Genomic DNA, 19,666 nt, shown 5'->3' with positions numbered 1-19,666 from the left:
AAATTTTACAACTTTTGCTATATGTCCGGAACTATATGAAGAATCTTTAAAGTGGGAAAATATTAAGAGTCTTCAAATTTGATATTAATTTTTCTAAAAAAAAAAATTTTAATTCTTACCTAAAGAAATCTATGTCATTCCTCACAACATCATATGAAGCCACTATTAGATTGTGCCTTTTTACTTGGTGCTGTAACCTTTATTTAGAAATGAATAAAATTAGAAAACAGAGACCCTGAAAAGTTCTTAATAGCTACCATTGTATAAAGTGCTTTCAATCTGCCCACTAAGCCCAGCATTCCCTTCTGCTTACTCTACATACATGACCCTGAAGGGCTACTCTTCTGATGACTTGGCTGTGTTGCCCTACTCAGTCTCATTAGAAAAGAGATGAACATTAGACTGAAAATATGGTGGATATTTCAACTTTACTTGCCAACACCTCTTCCTTAGGGGCACTATTCCTTTATCATTCCATGTTGTTCTAGGTGATGTGGGGGAACTACCAATCATGTGCCCCCATAATCACCAAGGAAATGAAGCATTTTAACCAGGTTAAGCTATTCACAATATTTAATCCCCTAACCACAAAGGCTGTTTTGGGAGCATGACCCAAACAAGGCCAGTCAGTCATCTCCAGTACTGATATATTCATGAGAGAGAGGGAAGATCTGTTTACTATAGTTGCCAAACTAAGAGAATATGGGCCAGAGACTGCCCATTGTCATCTTATCTACCAACTGTGGACTGAAGCCCAATAGTAACAATAAGTTATGTAAGGGGAGGAAGAGTGAATGAGAGTAATCTAGATGGGCCTGAAGCAACAATCTACCCCTGAAATTCTCAAGTTAGTGAATTAATGAATTTTCTGTTTGCTTAAGCTAGTTTGAATTGAATTTCTATCATTTACAAATGAATGAATTCTATCAAAGAGGCACTACAGTAAACTGCTCAAGAGTGCAAGTTTTTGAGCTGCCTGTATTCGAATCCTCACTCTCTCCACTTCATTAGTTGAGTGACCTTGGACCCAGGCCCAATGCCTTAGACTCCTTATTTGCAAATTGGAACAACAGTATTCCTACCTCACAAAGTGACTGTGAGAATACATAATATACAATTTTAGTTTTTTTTCAATTCTGCTCCTTCTATACATAATACACAATTTTACATTAAAAAAAAAAAAAAAAAACTGCTTAGAATAGTGCCTGGCCAGTAAGTGCTAAAAACTAAAAAATTTTAATAACATTATTTAATAATATTTGCTATTATTAACATAGGAGTACAGCAAATCTATGGACTAATCAGCAACTATGACTATCCAACCTTAAAAAATGAACTCAAATCAATGAGCTTCCACTTGAAAAAATTTACAGTTAGGAACATAAGAGATGTATTAGTTAATAGGGAAGGGGTAAAGCTGAAAGAACTCTAAAATTTAGTGCAGTCATGACTGCAGCAGCAGTTAAAGCAGCCATAGTGGACAAAAAGTACTTCTGGGGAGAGGGAAGGAAAGGGAACAAGGCAAAGGGGAACTCTTTTTTATTTAAGAGAGGGGGACTCACTATGTTGCCCAGGCTAGTCTTGAACTCCTGGGCTCAAGCGATCCTCCTGCCTCAGCCTCCTGAATATTCAGGACTACAGGCATGTTCCCCTGCACATGGCTCAAAGAGATCTCAGGAAAGTGGGTAGAAAATGACAATAAAACAGAAGCACCAAAAAGATGCTACAGTCACAGACTCCCAAAAGGGGCATACAAAAGCGGCTTTGGTTCCTGATAGTTCAGCAGCTCCAGGAAAGCTCAACTTATTGTACAATGGTTAAAAGTCCTCAATTTTGATAAGCCTCACTGATTACATCTTCCCAAAGTACACTCACTTTTCATAAGTGAAGTTTCTATGTCACATAACCAAAAGAGCTAATTAGAATTCACTTTTAATAAATGTTATTGTTCCTCATCTTAATTACGACAAAAGCTGAAATATTTTGTTATTGTCGTACACCTCTTACCTTATTCTTTCAGTGGGAGGTCCAGTGTAGTGCAATGGATTGAGGTATTCTCTGGAGCAAAATTTACCTACTTCATCCACCCAATGGCCTGTTAATGTTGGCGGACAAACCACTAAGGAAGGAAGTGGCATACATTCTGCCAATTTTGATCTTGCATATTCCTGGGCCCTTTACAATAGCAAAACACAATAAATTAACCAGCTTGTTTACATTTCTCCAAATCTGGAAACCTTATTTTAAAATAATATCTTAAATTACCTATGACAATGATCTCCTGCTAGAATGCAGATGGACTGTAAAGTTTTTCCTAAACCCATGTCATCACACAGAATTCCATGAAGTTTATACTTATTAAGAAATGCCAACCAGTTCACACCATCCTGTTAAAGAGAAAAATCATAAATGTGAATACATCATAAATTTATTTTTTCTTATAAAAACATTTTCTTATAAACATGTTTGCACAAAACAAAAATCTTTCTATACGCAAAAGTGAAATAAATGGGTATAAGACACTAAACACAAGATTTTACTAAATCAATTTTACAAAATGCTTTAAGGCCAGGTATGGTGACTCACATCTCTAATCCCAGCACTTTGGGGGGGCTGAGGTGAGAGGATCACTTGAAGCCAGGAATTCAAGACCAGCCTGGGCAACAAAATGAGAACCCTGCCCCTACCAAAAAAAAAAAAATAGCTGGCCATAGTGGTGCACATGCATAGTCCCAGCTACTCGGGAGGCTGAGGTGGGAAGATGGCCTGAGTCCAGGAGTTTGAGGCTGCAGTGAACCATGATTCTGCCACTGCACCCCAGCCTGGGCAACGAGCAAGAACTTGTCTCAAAAAACAAAAAAAAAGCCACAAGGCTTCAACATTCATTTGAAAGGAAAACTCACTATTCCTATTTACAAGATAAGTATAAAACTTACCTGCTGATATTTTCTGAGTTCAGCATTGATTGGTACTGGAATTTTATAATTTTCCAATTTTTTCCCATCTAACAATTGCTCCAAAAAGTGTCGCTCCTTGGCTTTCAATTGGATTAATTCTGCTGACATGTTTGGAGGGTCTGGAATGCCTGCCTAAAATGATTTTTTTTAAGTTATTAAAAACTATGCACTCAGTTTTCATTCTTAGATCAAATAAACACAACAAAAAAAACACACAGAAAAAATAATTCTGAAAATTGTACAAAGACTTGAAGACAAATGAGGTTAAAGAAATGGACAAGTATTAAAGGTGCTACAATTTGACTACTAAGTAAATACATATGGAATATCTGAAAGACCACAATCTACAACTTCATTTTCCCACACCATGCATTATTTGATGAAGAGGCATATAAAGTTGCATAGTTTATTTTGAATTAAATACTATTACTGGCACTTCTCAATTTTACTGTTCTGATACCCTACAGTATTAGTTCGCAAAATGTGGTCTGCACGACCCCTATGGATCTCTAAGACCTTTTCAACTATTTCATAATAAAAGGAGAACATTATTTGCTTTTAATCACTGTGTTGACATTTGTGTGGATGTTGCAAAAGTTATAACGAAGAAAACTGCCTGTACTTCAGAAAGAATCAAGGCAATGGCACCAAAATGTGCTAGCAGTCATATTTCTTAGAACCATACATTAGCATTTTTTCAAATAGCCAGTGTTACTTTAAAATGTCCTTGATAAGCCAGGTGTGGTGGCTCACACCAGTAATCCCAGCACTTTGGGAGGCCGAGGCAGGCAGATCACTTGAGGTCAGGAGTTCGAGACCAGCCTGGCCAACATGGTGAAACCCTGTCTCTCTACTAAAAATAAAAAAATTAGCTGGGCACGGTGGTGTGCACCTGTAGTCCCAGCTACTCCCAGGCTGGCAGGAGAATCGCTTGAACCTGGGAGGTAGAGGTTGCAGTGAACTGGGATTATGCCATGGCACTCCAGCCTGGGTGACAGAGCGAGATTCCATCTCAAAAAAAAAAAAAAAAAAAAAAAAAAAAAAAAAAAAAAAGACAAAAAATATGATAAAGCAGTAAAAATGATCTATTTTAATAAATCTCAACCCTTTAATGCATGTCTTTTTTAACATTCTGTGAGAAAAAAAACTGTGAATTCTGCTGCTTATCAAAGTACAATCTATTGAGAAGCTGAACTAGCCATTAAAAAAAGACCCAAATATGAAGTCTTTAATACTCCAAGAATTTCCCTGACAAACTCAGTAGTGTTTATATTACATATCCATCCTGGGTGTACCCAACCATATGTTTTGTTGGTGGTTGATGTTTCATATTCTTAAAATAAAGATTTATGGGTATTAAACTTGGAAACACCAGACAATACTTACTACTTAGATTTAGACAAACTGTGCCCAGGAGAAAGAAAGTATATTAACATAGCCATTTTTTAAAGGAAAAACATTTTACTTGAAAGGACTGATAAACTATGGATATTCTGAGTTTGGTATTTGGCTGACATTTTCTCAAAAATGAACCTGTCACTTCAAGGAAAACAACTGACATTAACTTGTTGTCACTGATAAAATTCGTATTTACAAGATAAATTGACAGTTTCCAATAAAAACAATTTTCTGCTGTTGATAATAAACATGATTTTTTAAAATATTATATAATGAATTGTGTCCACCTGTGGAAGATTTACATAACTCAATGAACCAATATTTTCCAAATGACTGATGCATAATGTTACAAAACATGTATGGATAATAAAAGATTCATTCAAAAGTATAAGACATACTTACCTGGAAGGGCAGATACCATGATCACAAAAGTGTAAGACAAACCAATGAATTTCAATGTAAGACAGTATGAAACATTCATTGATAGGATTTATATTGCACATAACACTTAACAAACTTTCTCTTTTTGAGTTCTGGTATGTTATCAGATAAAATAATATCCACAATTATTTGAGAAGGCTGTCAAAATATTGCTCCTTTTTCTAACTATCTCTGTGAGGCTGGACTTCCTTTATATATCCTGAACCAAAACATAGTGCAACAGACTGAATGCCCAAGCAAACATGAGAATCCAGCTATCTACCATTAAACCAGAAATACTGGCTGGGTGTGGTGGAGGAATGAGCCCAGGAGTTTGAGACCAGCCTGCAGAACATAGTAAGACCCCATCTCTACAAAAAATTTTAAAAAAAGCCAGGTGTGGTGACACGGGACTGTAGTCCCAGCTTCTTGGGAGGTTAAGGCAGGAGGATCGCTTGAGTCCAGGAGAGGCTGAGGCTGCAGTGAGTTGTGATTGTGCTGCTGTACTCCAGCCTGGGTGACACAGTAAAACCCTGTTTCAAGGAAAAAAAAAAAAAAAAAAAAAAAAAAAAAACCCAAAAAAACAAAAACAAAAACCAGACATAAAAAAGATTTGCAATAGTATAAAACAATGTCACTCTTGTCACTCACACATTGTTTTAGAAAAGTTATTTTTCGTCAAAAAAGTTAATTATGTTAACATTTAGGTTTGTTATTTAAATGAATTATTTAAAAATTTCCCAGTTTTAATATCTATTACAGAAAATATTATACACAACAGCTCTTTGGTGTCAATTTTTAAGAGTGTAACGAAGTACTGACACAATAATCTATCTAAAAAAGAAATCAAGAAAACAATCCCATTTACAACAGCAACAACAACAAAAAATAGGAATAAATTTAAGAAGGTGAAAGATCTATACACTGAAAGTTATAGAACATTAATGATCGGCCGGGCGTGGTGGCTCAAGCCTGTAATCCCAGCACTTTGGGAGGCCGAGACGGGCGGATCACAAGGTCAGGAGATCGAGACCAGCCTGGCTAATACGGTGAAACCCCGTCTCTACTAAAAAATACAAAAAAAACTAGCCGGGTGAGGTGGCGGGCGCCTGTAGTCCCAGCTACTCGGGAGGCTGAGGCAGGAGAATGGCGTAGACCCGGGAGGCGGAGCTTGCAGTGAGCTGAGATGCGGCCACTGCACTCCAGCCTGGGCGACAGAGCGACACTCCGTCTCAAAAAAAAAAAAAAAAAAAAAAAAAAAAAAAGAACATTAATGAAAGAAACTGCTGGGGACACAAATAAATGGACATAAATATGGAAAATAAATGTTCTTGGGCTGGAAGAACTAATATTGTTAAAATGTCCATACTACCCAAAACGATCTATAGATGTGATGCAATCCCTACACTGCACTGAGAATCCCTAATCCCCAAAATTCCAGTGGCATATTTTACAGAAGTAGAAAAAGCAATCCTAAAACTCATATGGTTCTCTATTATCCCTCTGAATAAGCTTTCTATAAAAACAAACAAAAAAAACTCATGTTGAACCACAAAAACCCCCGATAGACAAAGCAATCTTGATCAAAAGGAACAAAGCTGGAGGGATCACACTACCTGATTTCAAAATATACTACAAAGCTATAGTAATCAAAAGAGTATGATCCTGGCAAAAAAGCAGACAAAGACCAATGGAACAGATTGGAGAGACCAGAAATAAATGCATGTATTTACAGTTAATCTTTGACAAAAGAACACACAAGGGGGAAGGACAGCCTCTTCAATAAATGGTGTTGGGGAAAACTGGATATTCACACACAGAAGAACGAAACTGGACCTTTGTATCTTACACCAAGTACAAAACTCAGGTCACAATTGATCAAAAAATTAAACGTAAGACTGGAAACTATAAAATTACTGGAAAAAAAATAGAAAAAAGCCTTTTTGACATTGGTCTGGGCAAATTTTTTGGATATGACTCCAAAAGCACAAGAAACAAAATCAAAATACAGGCCAGTCATGGTGGTTCACCCCTGTAATCCCAGCACTTTGGGAGATTGAGGCAGGAGGACTGCTTGAACCCAGGAGTTTAAGACCAGCCTGGGGTAAACAGAGGGAGACCCCATCTCTACACAAAATAGTTAGCTGGGCATGGTGGCACACACCTGAAGTCCCAGCTACTTGGGAAGCTGGGGTGGGAAGATCACTTGAGCCCAGGAGTTCGAGGCTGCAGTGAGCCATGATCATACAACTGCACTCCAGCCTGGGCAAGAGAGTGAGACCTTGTCTCAAAAACAAAAACCCAAAATCAAAATATAGGTTGAGCATCCTAAATCCAAATACCGAAAACACTGTTAATGCCAGCATGACAGATGAAGGAAACGCTCATTGGTGCATTTCAGATTTCAGATTTTCAGATTAGGGATGCTCAACTGGTAAGTATAATGCAAACATTCAAAAATCTGAAATCTTAAATACTTCTAGTCACAAGCATTTCAGATAAAGGATACTCAACATGTATAGACAAATGGGACTGCATCAAACTAAAAAGCTTTCTGCATAGCACAAGAGACAATTAACAGACTGAAGAGACAACCAACAGCATGGGAAAAATTATTTGTGAACCATAAATCTTGATAAGGGGTTAGTATCTAAAATATAAAAGGAACTCAACTCAACAGAGAGAAAATAAGATTTAAAAATGGGCAAAGGATCTGAATAGGTATTTCTTCAAAAAAAAAAAAAAAAAAAGATATATATATATACACACACACACACACGCACACACACATACACACACACAAACGGCCAAGAGATATATGAAAAAATGCTCAACATAAATCATCAGGGAAATACAAATTAAAACTGGTATGAGATATTACCTCACAACTGTCAGAATGGCTATTACTAAAAAGACAAAACGTGTGGAGGAAGATGTGGAGAAATGGGAACCCTTGCATACTGTTGGTGGGAATGTAAATTAGTACAGCATTATGGAAAACAGTATGGATGTTACTCAAAAAACTAAAAATAAAACTACCATATAATCTAGCAATCCCACTTTTGGCTATATATCCAAAGAAAATGAAATCAGTACACTGAAGCGGTATCTGTACTTCTGTGTTCATTGCAGCATTATTCACAATAGCTTAGATTTGGAATCAACCCACGTGTTCGTCTATGTGATGAACGGATAAAGAAGCTGTAGTGTATCTATATATAATTGGATACTATTCAGCCTCTAAGAAGGAAATTTTGTGACACCATGAATAAACCTGGATGACATTATGCTAAAGTAAACAAGCCAGGCACAGAAAGACAAATATTATGTGACCTCACTTATATGTGGAAATCTAAAATGTCAAACTCATGGAAGCAGAGTAGAAGACTGGTTGCTAGGTGCTTAGTAGGTAGAGGGGAGAGGACTGAGGGGAGATGGATAGATGTTGGTTAAAGGGTACAAAGTTTATTTAGAATGAATACATTCTGTAGATCTGTACAGCATGGTGACTACAGTTAATGATGATGTACACTTGGAAACTGCTAAAAGATTAAAATTTAATTAAATGGGTTTTCATCACAAAAAATGATAAGTGTATGAACTAAGATATATTAATTGGTCTGATATATTTCACAACATCATTTTGGACACCATAACATTTTTTTTTTTTTTTGAGACGGAATCTCACTCTGTCGCCCAAGCTGGAGTGCAGTGGCCCCATCTCAGCTCACTGCAACCTCCGCCTCCCAAGTTCAAGTGATTCTCCTGCCTCAGCCTCCTGAGTAGCTGGTATTACAAGTGCGTGCCACCATGCCTGGCTAATTTTTCTATTTTTAGTAGAGACGGGATTTCACCAGTTGGCCAGGCTGGTCTTGAACTCCTGACCTCATGATCTGCCCACTTCAGCCTCCCAAAGTGCTGGGATTACAGGCGTGAGCCACCATGCCTGGCCACATGTTTTTTATTAATAAAAAATGAAAGACCAAAAAAGTCATGAGACCAAAAAATTTGAGAACTACTGCCCTATGATGTCTCCCAACTTAAGAAATTTAAAATTCTGGAAACAGAATTTCAATTAAATCTAACTAAAATATATATTCCACATAACACTAAAAATAGCATTAGGGCAGTGAGGTATGTACAATGAGTCTATTTTCAAAGGTTTTGGAATTAACTATCTACTAAGATAAAAACGAACATTTTAGAACATCTAACAACATAATGATAATCATTAAAGTCTTTCTGCACAATGCTTTACAAATAACAAAATCTTCATATATTTATTCTCATGGAAATTTTAAGAAATGACAAGACATAGGGCTACATAGCTAGGTCCATTCCCTAACAATGAAACCCTAAACCCAAGCGTCACAAATATTGGTTCAGTGCCAGCAACCCCTCTTGTGAGTGTCTTTCTCACTCCAATTCCCATAAAAATCAGCAAAAGTTACTAACAGTGCAGGGAATTAGTGTTTCTATAAAAATCACTGGTTGATATTCCAAGATTCTTTGACAACATGCATTTCGGAAAAGTAGATGACTTTTTCTATGAAGACTTAACAGAGAGAATCAAAATAAAGAGGAACAGGAATGAACTTTCATGGCATCATTCTTGTTTCTATTGCTATATATCTTCAAATTCACTAATATTCTCTTCCACAGTATGTCTAACCTGCTATTAATGCAATCCAGTGTGTTTTTATTTATAACTGCATTTTTCATCTCTAGAAGTTCAATTTGGGTCATTCTTATATTTTTCATTGTGCTCATCACACTCATGCTTTCCTCCTCTACCTTGAACACATGGAGTGTGTGTATGTGTATGTGTGTGTGTGAGTGTGTGTGTGTGTGTGTATATATATATATATATATTTTTTTTTTTTTTTTTTTTTTTTGAGACAGGGTTTCACCATGTTGTCCAGGGTGGTTTCGAATTCCTGGGCTCAAGGGATCCGCCTGCTTTGGCCTCCCAAAGTGCTGGTATTACAGAGGTGAGCCACTGCACTCAGCCCTGGAGTATATTTTAATGTCCTTGTCTATTATCTGGGTCTCTTCAGGGGACTGTTTCTATTGACTGTATTTTCCCCCAGTTACTGGACATATTTTTGGGTGTGGTAATTTTTTGGTGAATGTCAAACATCTTAAGTTTTATGTTGTTGGGTGCTGTATTTTTTTTTTTAATTATTCCTTTAAATAATGTTGAGGCTTTTTTTTTTCTGGGCAATATTTAGTTCAGCTGAAATTAATTAGATCCCATTGAGGCTTGCTTTTAAGCTTTATCCAGGAAGATCCAAATCAGCCTTTTGTCAAGGGCTAACTTGGCCCTATTACTGAGGCAATATGCTTCTAAGGACTTGATGCTCAGTATGGTAGAAGGTCTTGTTACTCTTAATCTCCTTAGTGGAAATACAAACTATTCCCAGCCCTGTGTGAGGTCTGGAAATTGCTCCACCTATTCCTTTCTACAGTGATTCTTTCCCCAGTCTCAAAGATGTTGTCATAGTACATGCAGATGAATACTCAGCCAAAAGCTTGGGAGAACCCCCTGTGAACTTCTGGAGCTTTCTCTCTGTGCAGCTACCTCCTGTCTGTGCAGTATCTACCTTCAGGTACTCTGTCTTGCAAATTTTGTCTTAACTCTTCAGTTCAGCAAGACTACTGGGCTCTCTTTGGGTTTCCCTTCTCTGTGATATGGCTTCAGGCAATAAGCCAGGGTACTTCATTTGTTTCGTTTCTCTCATAGTTCACTACCAGTGCTGCCTGTCGTCCAATGCCTGAAAACCACTGTTTGGTACGTTTTGTCTGGTTTTCTAGTTAAGGTAGGAGGATAAATCTTGTCGCCCGTTTTTCCATCATGGCCAGCAGCAAAATCTGTATCACAGTAGTGTTGTAATTTTCACATCTATCAAAGTGAGTCTTACTAATCTTTTCTCAATACCTAAAGTTCAAAATCTCTTTTGTCACTCTGTTATCAAGTATTGTTGTTTTTCCTTAAGAACAAACCAACCGGGTGGCTCATGCCTGTAATCCCAGCACTTTGAGAGGCTGAGGCGGGCAGATCACCTAAGGTCAGGAGTTCGAGACCAGCCTGGCCAACATGGTGAAACCCCGTCTCTACTAAAAATACAAAAAATTAGCATGCTGGCTAGCACCTGTAATCCCAGTTACTAGGGAGGCTGAGGTAGGAGAATTGCTTTCACCCAGGAGGCAGAGGTTGCAGGAACCAAGATCACACCATTGCACTCTAACGTGGGCGACAAGAACAAAACTCCATCTCAAAACAAAACAAAACAAAAAACCAACCAAGAAAACCCCAAAAGACTATTGCTAAGTGTTAGAGTTTAGACCCTTTATCACCTCACAGTGGATGTGAGCTCTATTTTGGTGCACTTTGAATTCTAATCCATATTTAAATGGCTATTAAACCGATTTTCCTAAAATATGACTTTCAGCTGTTAGACTAATTTTCCTTAAAAACAAACAAAAACTGCGGTCATCATCTCCTTTGTTTAAAGAACACATAATAGCTTCCCACTGCTCACTTATTTCAAAGCTAAGAAACGGCCAAGGAGACTAAGTACAACACATTTGGTTTAAAAGTGGGATGAAGGCCTCGGAGTTAAAAGAATCTGAGTTAAAATGTAGGAAGCAGAGGATGAAAACAATTCTGGAAATGACACCTCGGTCTTTTGACACCATGGTCTAGTATCTGTGTTGTTGCAGTAATTTTTTTTCACACACTTTTTAGTGTGAGGTAAAATATACATGTAGAGAAATGATCTAAGAAACAGTTTAGTAAATTATAAAACAAACATCTGTACAACCAGATCAAGAAAAATACCACTGCAGTCACCCCAGAAGATCCCATACGCTCCTTCCCAATCATAACCTTCTCTCTCCTTTCCTCAAGAGGTAATCATTTCACTGACTTTTATGGTAATTTCTTTCTTATTTTTCTTTATACCTTTATCACCAAATTTCTTTTGCCTGTTTTTGAATTTAATAAAAAAGGAATCCTATGTTAAGGATTCATGAATATTACTGTATGTGTCTGTGTCTTCTTGCAGTATAACAGTACACAATTTACATATCTACTCTCCATGACCATCTGGGTGATTTCCAGTTTTAGACTCCTATAAGTGATGTTATATTCTTGGCCAGGCATGGTGGTTCACACCTGTAATCCCAGCACTTTGGGAGGCCAAGGCGGGAGGATCACCTGAGGTTGGCAGTTGAGACAAGCCTGATCACAAGCAGAAACCCCGTCTCTACTAAAAATACAAAATTAGCAGGGTGTGGTGGCACATGCCTATAATCCCAGCTGTTTGGGAGGCTAAGGCAGGAGAATCGCTTGAACCTGGGAGGTGGAGGGTGCAGTGAGCTGAAGTCGCACCATTGCACTCCAGCCTAGGCAACAAGAGCAAAACTCTGTCTCAAAAAAAAAAAAAAAAAAAAAAATTCTTGAAAAAATGTGTTGAATTCTCTAGGGTATATATGTAGGATGAATTTTTCAGGTCATTAGGCTGGGTATCTTCAATTTTACCAGATATAACCAAACTGTTTTTCAAAGACGCTATCCTATTTATAACTCATTATTTTGCTGGTAGGAATGTCAAATGATACAGTTACTTTGGAAAACAATTAGGCAGTTTTATAAAAAAAATTAAACGAACTTACCGTATGACCCGGCATTTCATTCTTAAGTATTTACTCAAAAGAAATAAAAACACACATCCACACAAAGACTTACAAATGCAAATGCAGAGTAGTATTGTTCCTTTTTTTTTTTTTTTTTTGAGAGAGTCTCACTTTCTCATCCAGGCTGGAGTGCAGTGGCACCATCTTGGCTCGCTGCAACCTCTGTCTCCCAGGTTCAAGTGAGTCTCCTGCCTCAGCCTCCTGAGTAGCTGGGATTACAGGTGCACGCCACCACACCCCGCAAATTTTTGTATTTTTTGTAGAGACGAGGTTTCACCATTTTGTATTTTCAGTTGGTCAGGCTAATCTCGAACTCCTGACCTCAAGTGATCCACCCGCTGTGGCCTCCCAAAGTGCTGGGATTACAGGCATGAGTCACCTCACCCAGCCCATAATAACTATTAATAAAAGCTGGTAACAATCCAAATATCCATCAACTGGTGACAGGATAAACAAAATGTGGTATGTCCATACAATGGAATACTACTCAGCAATAAAAAGGAAGTACTTGTACATGTTACAACATGGATGACATGCCATACCTACCATTTCCTGAATTATTCCTGGCTCTTTCTGTGTTTCAAGTCACTTCAGTTTCCTGCACTGGCCACACATTATTTGCGCCCCCATGAATGTACTCCAAAATGCTCCAACATGATCCTTCTAGTCTTCTTTTTCATACTCCCACAGAGACCTCATTTGCTTTTTACAGTCTTAATTACCATCTCTCAAATTTATCTTTTGCCTAAACTTTAGCCCACAGTCTACAAGTAGATGCTACCAGAAAAACTTAGGAACAATTCTATTTCTAGAAAAGCATTAGTAAATTTTTTTAGGAATCATAGTGTCCGATTTCCTGTTTTACTTAAATTAAAACTCTCTGTGTTAAAGAAAAAAAGTACCAATTAAAAGCCTAAAAATCTTAATTATTGTAATATAAACATTTTTGAAATAATGCCTTCTTTTTTTTAGCCTGACATGTTCTTTGACAAGTGTTAATATTTTCTTTTCTTTTCTTTATTTTGAGATGGAGTCTTGCTGTTGCCCAGGACAGAGTGCAGTGGCACGATCTTGGCTCACTGCAACCTCTGCCTCCAGGTTCCAATAATTCTCGTGCCTCAGGGTCCTGAGTAGCTGAGACTACAAGCACACACCACCATGCCCAACTAATTGGTTTAGTTTTGTTTTTTGTATTTTTTTAGTAGAGACAGGGTTTCACCCATGTTGGCCAGGTTGGTCTCAAACTCCTGACCTCAGATGATCCACCTGCCTCAGCCTCCCAAAGTGCTGGGATTACAGGCATGAGCCTTTGTACCTTGCCCTAAAAAGGGTTACAATTATTATGGATCAAGTTATAGAAAACATTAAGTCTATACAGCAAGTATCTTTGACTTACCTCAAGCGGCATGAGTCTAATTAGCGTTGCAAAGCACTGTGTGGCCATGAATCTCACACTGTCTGTCTGATCACTCATTCTTCCCAATACAGGAACAACTAAAAGGACAATATATGGAACAATACCAACATCCAGTTGTTCCATTACACCTGAGTAAGCGATTAAGGAAATTTTGAAATGGTTCCGAGACACACGTTTTCACAAACAAATTGATACCAAGATTGTAACTTTTTAAAAGGCTCATCATTTTCTCATCTGTATTATGAGGGAAGAGACTGACCCTCCAGGCCTATGATTCAATTATAACAGTATCTGCCCATTTTGTTGCTTCTTGCAAAATATTATGTAACTTTCTCATGATTAGGAATATAAAATTACAGTTTTCTTCTGAGGAAGGCCAGAAGAAGCTTTACTAATAAGATTTTTCTCATAGAGAAATTGCTACAAGCGTCTGGAATTCCAATGTCAAAATAAAATAAGTCACATTGTAAGTAAAGGAATACAACTGAGTGTCACTCAAAGATTAATTCCAAATTTCCCACCAGGATCTTGACAATCACCAGCAGGATATAGTGAGCCTAGTAAGCGCAGTTCTCCTGTAATCTTCAGTATTTTTGAACCAGAGTTCTACTGATTTGATCTTCATCCATCTTTTGTGCTCTGTGAAATATCTTTCAGATACTTTGAGTTAAAGAATGTTAGTTGCTGCCATACCCTTAGCAAAGGGCTTGCCTGTATATTTCTAATTATCTAGTATATTTTGGTCATTTTAAACCCAATTAATGAACAAACTTTAAAAACATAACATGTTTATAACATAAGGACTACCTACAGAATACCTGATTAATAAGATACTGATTATAAACAAATAAATCACTTACTAGACATATAGTTCATAAAGTACATAAAACTATTTTGCCTATTAAAAAGATGTTTTAAAATTAATAGCAATTTTCCAAACTTTCCATGTGAAAATTTTTATCATAAAATGCAAATCAATTTGTAACATATTTGTAATAAAATACGAAAATATTTCAAAATAAGATGTAAAAAGAATAGGTATTTTTTGGAACAAGGCAGGTTATTTATGTGCATATTTGAATACATCAATTTCATTTTAATTATCCTTAAGTGAAATGAATATAATTCCTCAACAGTTTGTCAAATAAAAAAGGATACAGGCAAGTGCTTCAATTGCACCCTCTTGTTTGACACTGTCATCAATTGCTCCCAGCCATGGAAGAACCTTCTCCAAAAAAATATTCATTGTTTCCATGGTAGCTATTTTGCTCATGACTCCTACACAACGAGCAGCCATGTGCCTCACTGCAGTACTGGGGTACTGAAGGCACATATAAAGATGTAGCAAATGCTGGACCAACTAAAAACAAAAAGTTAATGACAATTAGAATTCTTATTAGGAAAATACTGTTTAATATGTAACTATAATAGCCCATACTCAGGAAAGTTTTCAATATTCTAAGTGACTCTAAAAATACCTCCAAATACTTCAAAACATTACTGTCAAAACATTCTCAATAGAAATCTAATCCAAATCCAAACTAATGTATTACAACTCTTTCAAAAAGAAGGGAAAAAAGGGTATAGAACCTCTCTTCTGCTCATATCCTCTCTTAGGCATACAGGAACACTCAATTCTTTCCAAAATTAACAGGAAACAAACCGAAAAGTACTTGGCAAGATTCTCCTACTGAGGCTGGAAAAACAGCACCACACATCACCAGCCCCCTCTAAATTTGGTAGCACTAATTTAGGTTTAGGTACATATTTTTTATTCAGTGGCTTGAGTGTTACCGATTTTATTCTAGCACCATACTTCGGTAGGTATCTTCCACTGTAGCTTTCTGGCTTACCATAGGTGTTATAATCACAACAGCATTATGACAGCACCTTATTATTAAATGTCTGCTGCATGGAACACCAGAATTAATGCTGATGAGCCAGGTATCTGTTCAACAGTTTGATGTGCCTTACAGTTCAGCTGAATGCATGTTGCTAATTATGGAGGTTAAGACCATACAGATGGACTCTTCTTTTTTTTGTTGTTTTTTCTTTTTTTCTTTTTCTTTTGAGCCCAAGTCTTGCTCTGTTGCCTAGGCTAGAGTGCAGTGGCGCAATCTCAGCTCACTGCAACCTCGGCCTCCCGGGTTCCAGTGATTCTCCTGCCTCAGTCTCCCGAGTAGCTGGGACTACAGGCGTGTCCCACCACGCCCGGCTAATTTTTGTATTTTTAGTAGAGATGGGGTTTCACCATATTGGGCAGGCTGGTCTTGAACTCCTGACCTCATGATTCACCCACCTTGGCCTCTCAAACTGCTAGGATTACAGGTGTGAGCCACCACGCCTGGCCTACTTTTCTTTACTAATAGTAAATCAGCAGAACTTTTAACAAGTAAAAGGACATACTTTATTACTGTGTACAAAAAAATCCATTCTTCTCTACCCTCTGATAGATTTTCCCTTTTGTGTTAAATAACAAAAGAGAACTGGGCTAATATCCTTCAAAATGGGGTAAACTGCAGAGAGCTTCTTATTGAAGATACATGAAAAGAATAATACTCTCTTATGAAAAAAAAAAACCAGGGAATTCTCTATTTTCCTCCTCCCTCTGTCCTAATTCTTTTATAAGAAACATTTTAATAGTTTTAAAAAAAAATCACAAACCAATGTTCTATCTTTGCACTGACCAGCTTCACCTTAGGCAGATAACTCCTTTCACCTTTATACTTATCTAGGAAACAGATTTCATTATATATGCTTTTCCTTTCTTGGAGCTATATTATTAGGATCATCTGGATGAACAGGGCTGCAGTTTTCTTCCCTATTTATGTCTGGCTCCTGTGCCATCAGAGTCCTTCCCTCAATTCCCCCACATTCTAAGCTTCCAGGTTGGGTTTTCTCTCAAATTCAAGCAGCCAGGTCTACATCAAAGCCCACAAGAGTTGCACTGTTAGTAAAGGAGGAATCTAGTTATACCACAGCAAAGAAAAATGCAATTACTAAGGATGACATCAAAGTTGTACCTTTTAAACCTTAAGACTTTTTAATAAGATCACTTGTATATTACACTTGCATTAGTTAGTTACCAAGGGATGAAGCTCAGAATCCATTGAAGCTGCTGCTGTTTCAAAAACTTGCAGAGAATTCACCAATTCTTGAGCAGGGCTATCTCCCTTTTCCAGGAGGGATTTTCCATCTGTTAAAATATATTGTCTGTATTATCTGGCAAATAATTTTTCAAAATCTAGAGCACACAAAAACTTTTAGCACTTTTTCAGCTAGCATAGGAGAGTCAATTTTGCTTTTTAGTGTTAAAATTAAATGCCAAGACCTTAAGTGCTGGAGTACTACATGTAGAGCAACCAAAGAACTTAAACATAATGATCCATTTCAAGTATCTCTTCCAAAAAAAAAAAATTTTTTTTTTTTTTGAGACAGAGTCTCGCTCTGTCATCCAGACTGCAGTGCAGTGGCATAATTTCAGCTCACTGCAACTTTCACTCCCAGAGTTCAAGCAATCCTTCTGCCTCAGCCTCCAGAGTAGCTGGGACCACAGACGTGTGCCACCACACCCAGCTAATTTTTGCATTTTTACTAGAGACGGGGTTTTGCCACGTTGGCCAGGTTGGTCTCAGACTCCTGACCTCAAGTGATCCGCCCACCTGGACCTCCCAAAGTGCTGGGATTACAGGTGTGAGCCATCGCGCCCAACCCAAGTATCTCTTTTTTAAAATAAATGTGTTTGTGTTTTTTAAACCAAGTTTCCATTTTAAAACTTACCAGCTGGTCTGGAATAAACAGGTAGAGGCATAGAGGCATTTTTATTTTATAAGGAAATATTTAATTAATAGACATTAAAATCTGTTAAAAATTGGACTCATAAAAATATGTGTATACCAAAATTATTTATGTCGATTGTATTCCTCAATGGGCCAACCATAGCATCCCAGAGATGCGGCAACTTCACTGCCATTTCACCACCAAAATGCTTTACTATAGTTGTCAAAGCAAATTCAGCTCCTCTCCGTTGTACCAGGTAAGGCTTCTGGGCCTTAAAATTAAATGTTAGATAAAAACAGAATTTCAGAAAAAAATCATAATACATTTAAAATTTTATCAAGAGAATTTAAAAGTCACCATCTAAGAATTCATAAGGTTATCACTAACCAAGTAAGCAATTATTAGACATGTTTATCACAATTATAAACATTTCCCAATAATTAAATTTACAGGGGCCTACAACACCTAACTAGATTTTTGTGTCAAAAGTAAAACACTTTTTTGGGGTTGAGGATAAGGAACAGAAGGATATGTGCTGTTTCTAGAGATAGTCCTAAGTGACATTTTTTTTTCTTCCTTCTCTCTACCCCAAAGAAACTTGTCAGCTAAAGAGAAGATAGACAAAATGATGTGTCCTTATTTATACTCACTTAAGGGATAGAACAAGATCATCTGTTTAAGCTAACCCCAAGATTAATAATTCTTATTCAGTAGTAATTAGTCCATAAATCTGTCCCCCCAAAGATATTAATATATATTTTTTAAATTATGTTTAATTGGAGGAATAACTATGCAAACTACAGAGATATAAATATCAAAATCACAGTAAAATTGTTATTAAAATTATTATAGGGAAATATTGTCAGTGAAAAAGACTTTACAGAATGTTTTAAGGGAAATATAGATAATAAGCTGTTGATTTTAAAAAGAAACTTAAAAGAGACCTGTATTTTACAGAAACATGTCTTTTAGTATTGATGGTTTACTGCTGAACCGAGGTAAATTCCTATGCCTTGCAATGCATAGAGAGCATTCATTCCATTGCTAATAATGTGACTATGAGATTTTCAAAACAAAACACTTTTTAAAAAACCACTGGTTAAGACTGTACTGTGTAACAGGTGGATCAATGGGAAATAATGGAAAGCCTGAATAATGGAAACCCTCACACATATGAAGCATGATATATAACAGAGGTGCCATTATAAATCAGAGAGGAAAGGATTCAATAGTAGGATAAATAGCTGTTCATATGGAAAATATAGAACCCTACCTCACACTATGCATTTAATAAACATCAAATTGACTAAAAAAGTCAGGTGGGTGGCAATTATATGACATTTGTGCATTGAAAGGACAGAGAAAAGTTAGCTTTCACTATTATTCAACACCTTCTCTACAGTCACTGCTATAGGACTGAATTAGTTTACAAGGCTGTCTTGCCTAGGAAGATAAAGTTAAGCTGGTAAAAATTACAAAAGACATGAGAAATTTGAAGTTTGCCATTTTTCTGGATCATATTGTTGGAGTACTCCAAAAATTAATCCCAGTCCTTTCACTTAAAAACAGTTTTGGAAGCTAATACAACTTAGTTCTCAATTTGTAAGCCAGATATTTGTTTAAAATCAAAGCATTCAAAGAAAAAAACTATTTACCTCATCAAGTTCAACAAGAATATTTCCACTACTTCCTGCAGGAAGATCTGCTATTTGAGCTTTTACTGCTTTGGGGGTAGGACCTCGCCTACTTGTGATAGCAAAGGCAGCTTTCTGGTGCCTGTAGAGTGTAATTATACCTCTGTGCTTGGTGACAGTATGGTGCATTCCATCTTTTTCTGAGGTGGATCCTAATAAGAAAAAAGTCAAATAATCTTTTAATCATAATATTGGTGATACCAAATGTTTTCGGCTCCGTAAGAGATGCAACATTTTTAAACTATGTCTTTTAGGCCTCAACTTTTATAGGCCAATGACATTTTCTTTAGACAATGGAATGG

General features: G+C 37.0%; 1 protein-coding gene across 4 annotated transcripts in view; it reads right to left on the bottom strand.

The window, feature by feature from the left end:
• Positions 1 to 19,666, bottom strand: part of BTAF1 (B-TFIID TATA-box binding protein associated factor 1) — a 105,825-nt gene that overhangs the window by 17,803 nt on the left and 68,356 nt on the right. For all 4 annotated transcript variants that reach the window (XM_050805593.1, XM_050805595.1, XM_050805594.1 and 1 more), the window contains 9 exons: positions 19,326 to 19,516; positions 17,788 to 17,941; positions 16,977 to 17,086; positions 15,049 to 15,250; positions 13,870 to 14,018; positions 2,937 to 3,089; positions 2,266 to 2,387; positions 2,008 to 2,175; positions 120 to 197 (listed from right to left, as the gene is read on the bottom strand). In XM_050805593.1, the coding sequence (XP_050661550.1) occupies positions 120 to 197; positions 2,008 to 2,175; positions 2,266 to 2,387; positions 2,937 to 3,089; positions 13,870 to 14,018; positions 15,049 to 15,250; positions 16,977 to 17,086; positions 17,788 to 17,941; positions 19,326 to 19,516 (1,327 nt within the window). The remainder of the gene's footprint in view (positions 1 to 119; positions 198 to 2,007; positions 2,176 to 2,265; positions 2,388 to 2,936; positions 3,090 to 13,869; positions 14,019 to 15,048; positions 15,251 to 16,976; positions 17,087 to 17,787; positions 17,942 to 19,325; positions 19,517 to 19,666) is intronic.

Source organism: Macaca thibetana, chromosome 9 (assembly GCF_024542745.1).
Source record: "Macaca thibetana thibetana isolate TM-01 chromosome 9, ASM2454274v1, whole genome shotgun sequence".
Classification (NCBI taxonomy): domain Eukaryota; kingdom Metazoa; phylum Chordata; class Mammalia; order Primates; family Cercopithecidae; genus Macaca; species Macaca thibetana.
The sequence above is the reverse complement of the archived record's forward strand: the minus strand, read 5'-3'. Positions and strand labels throughout refer to the sequence as shown.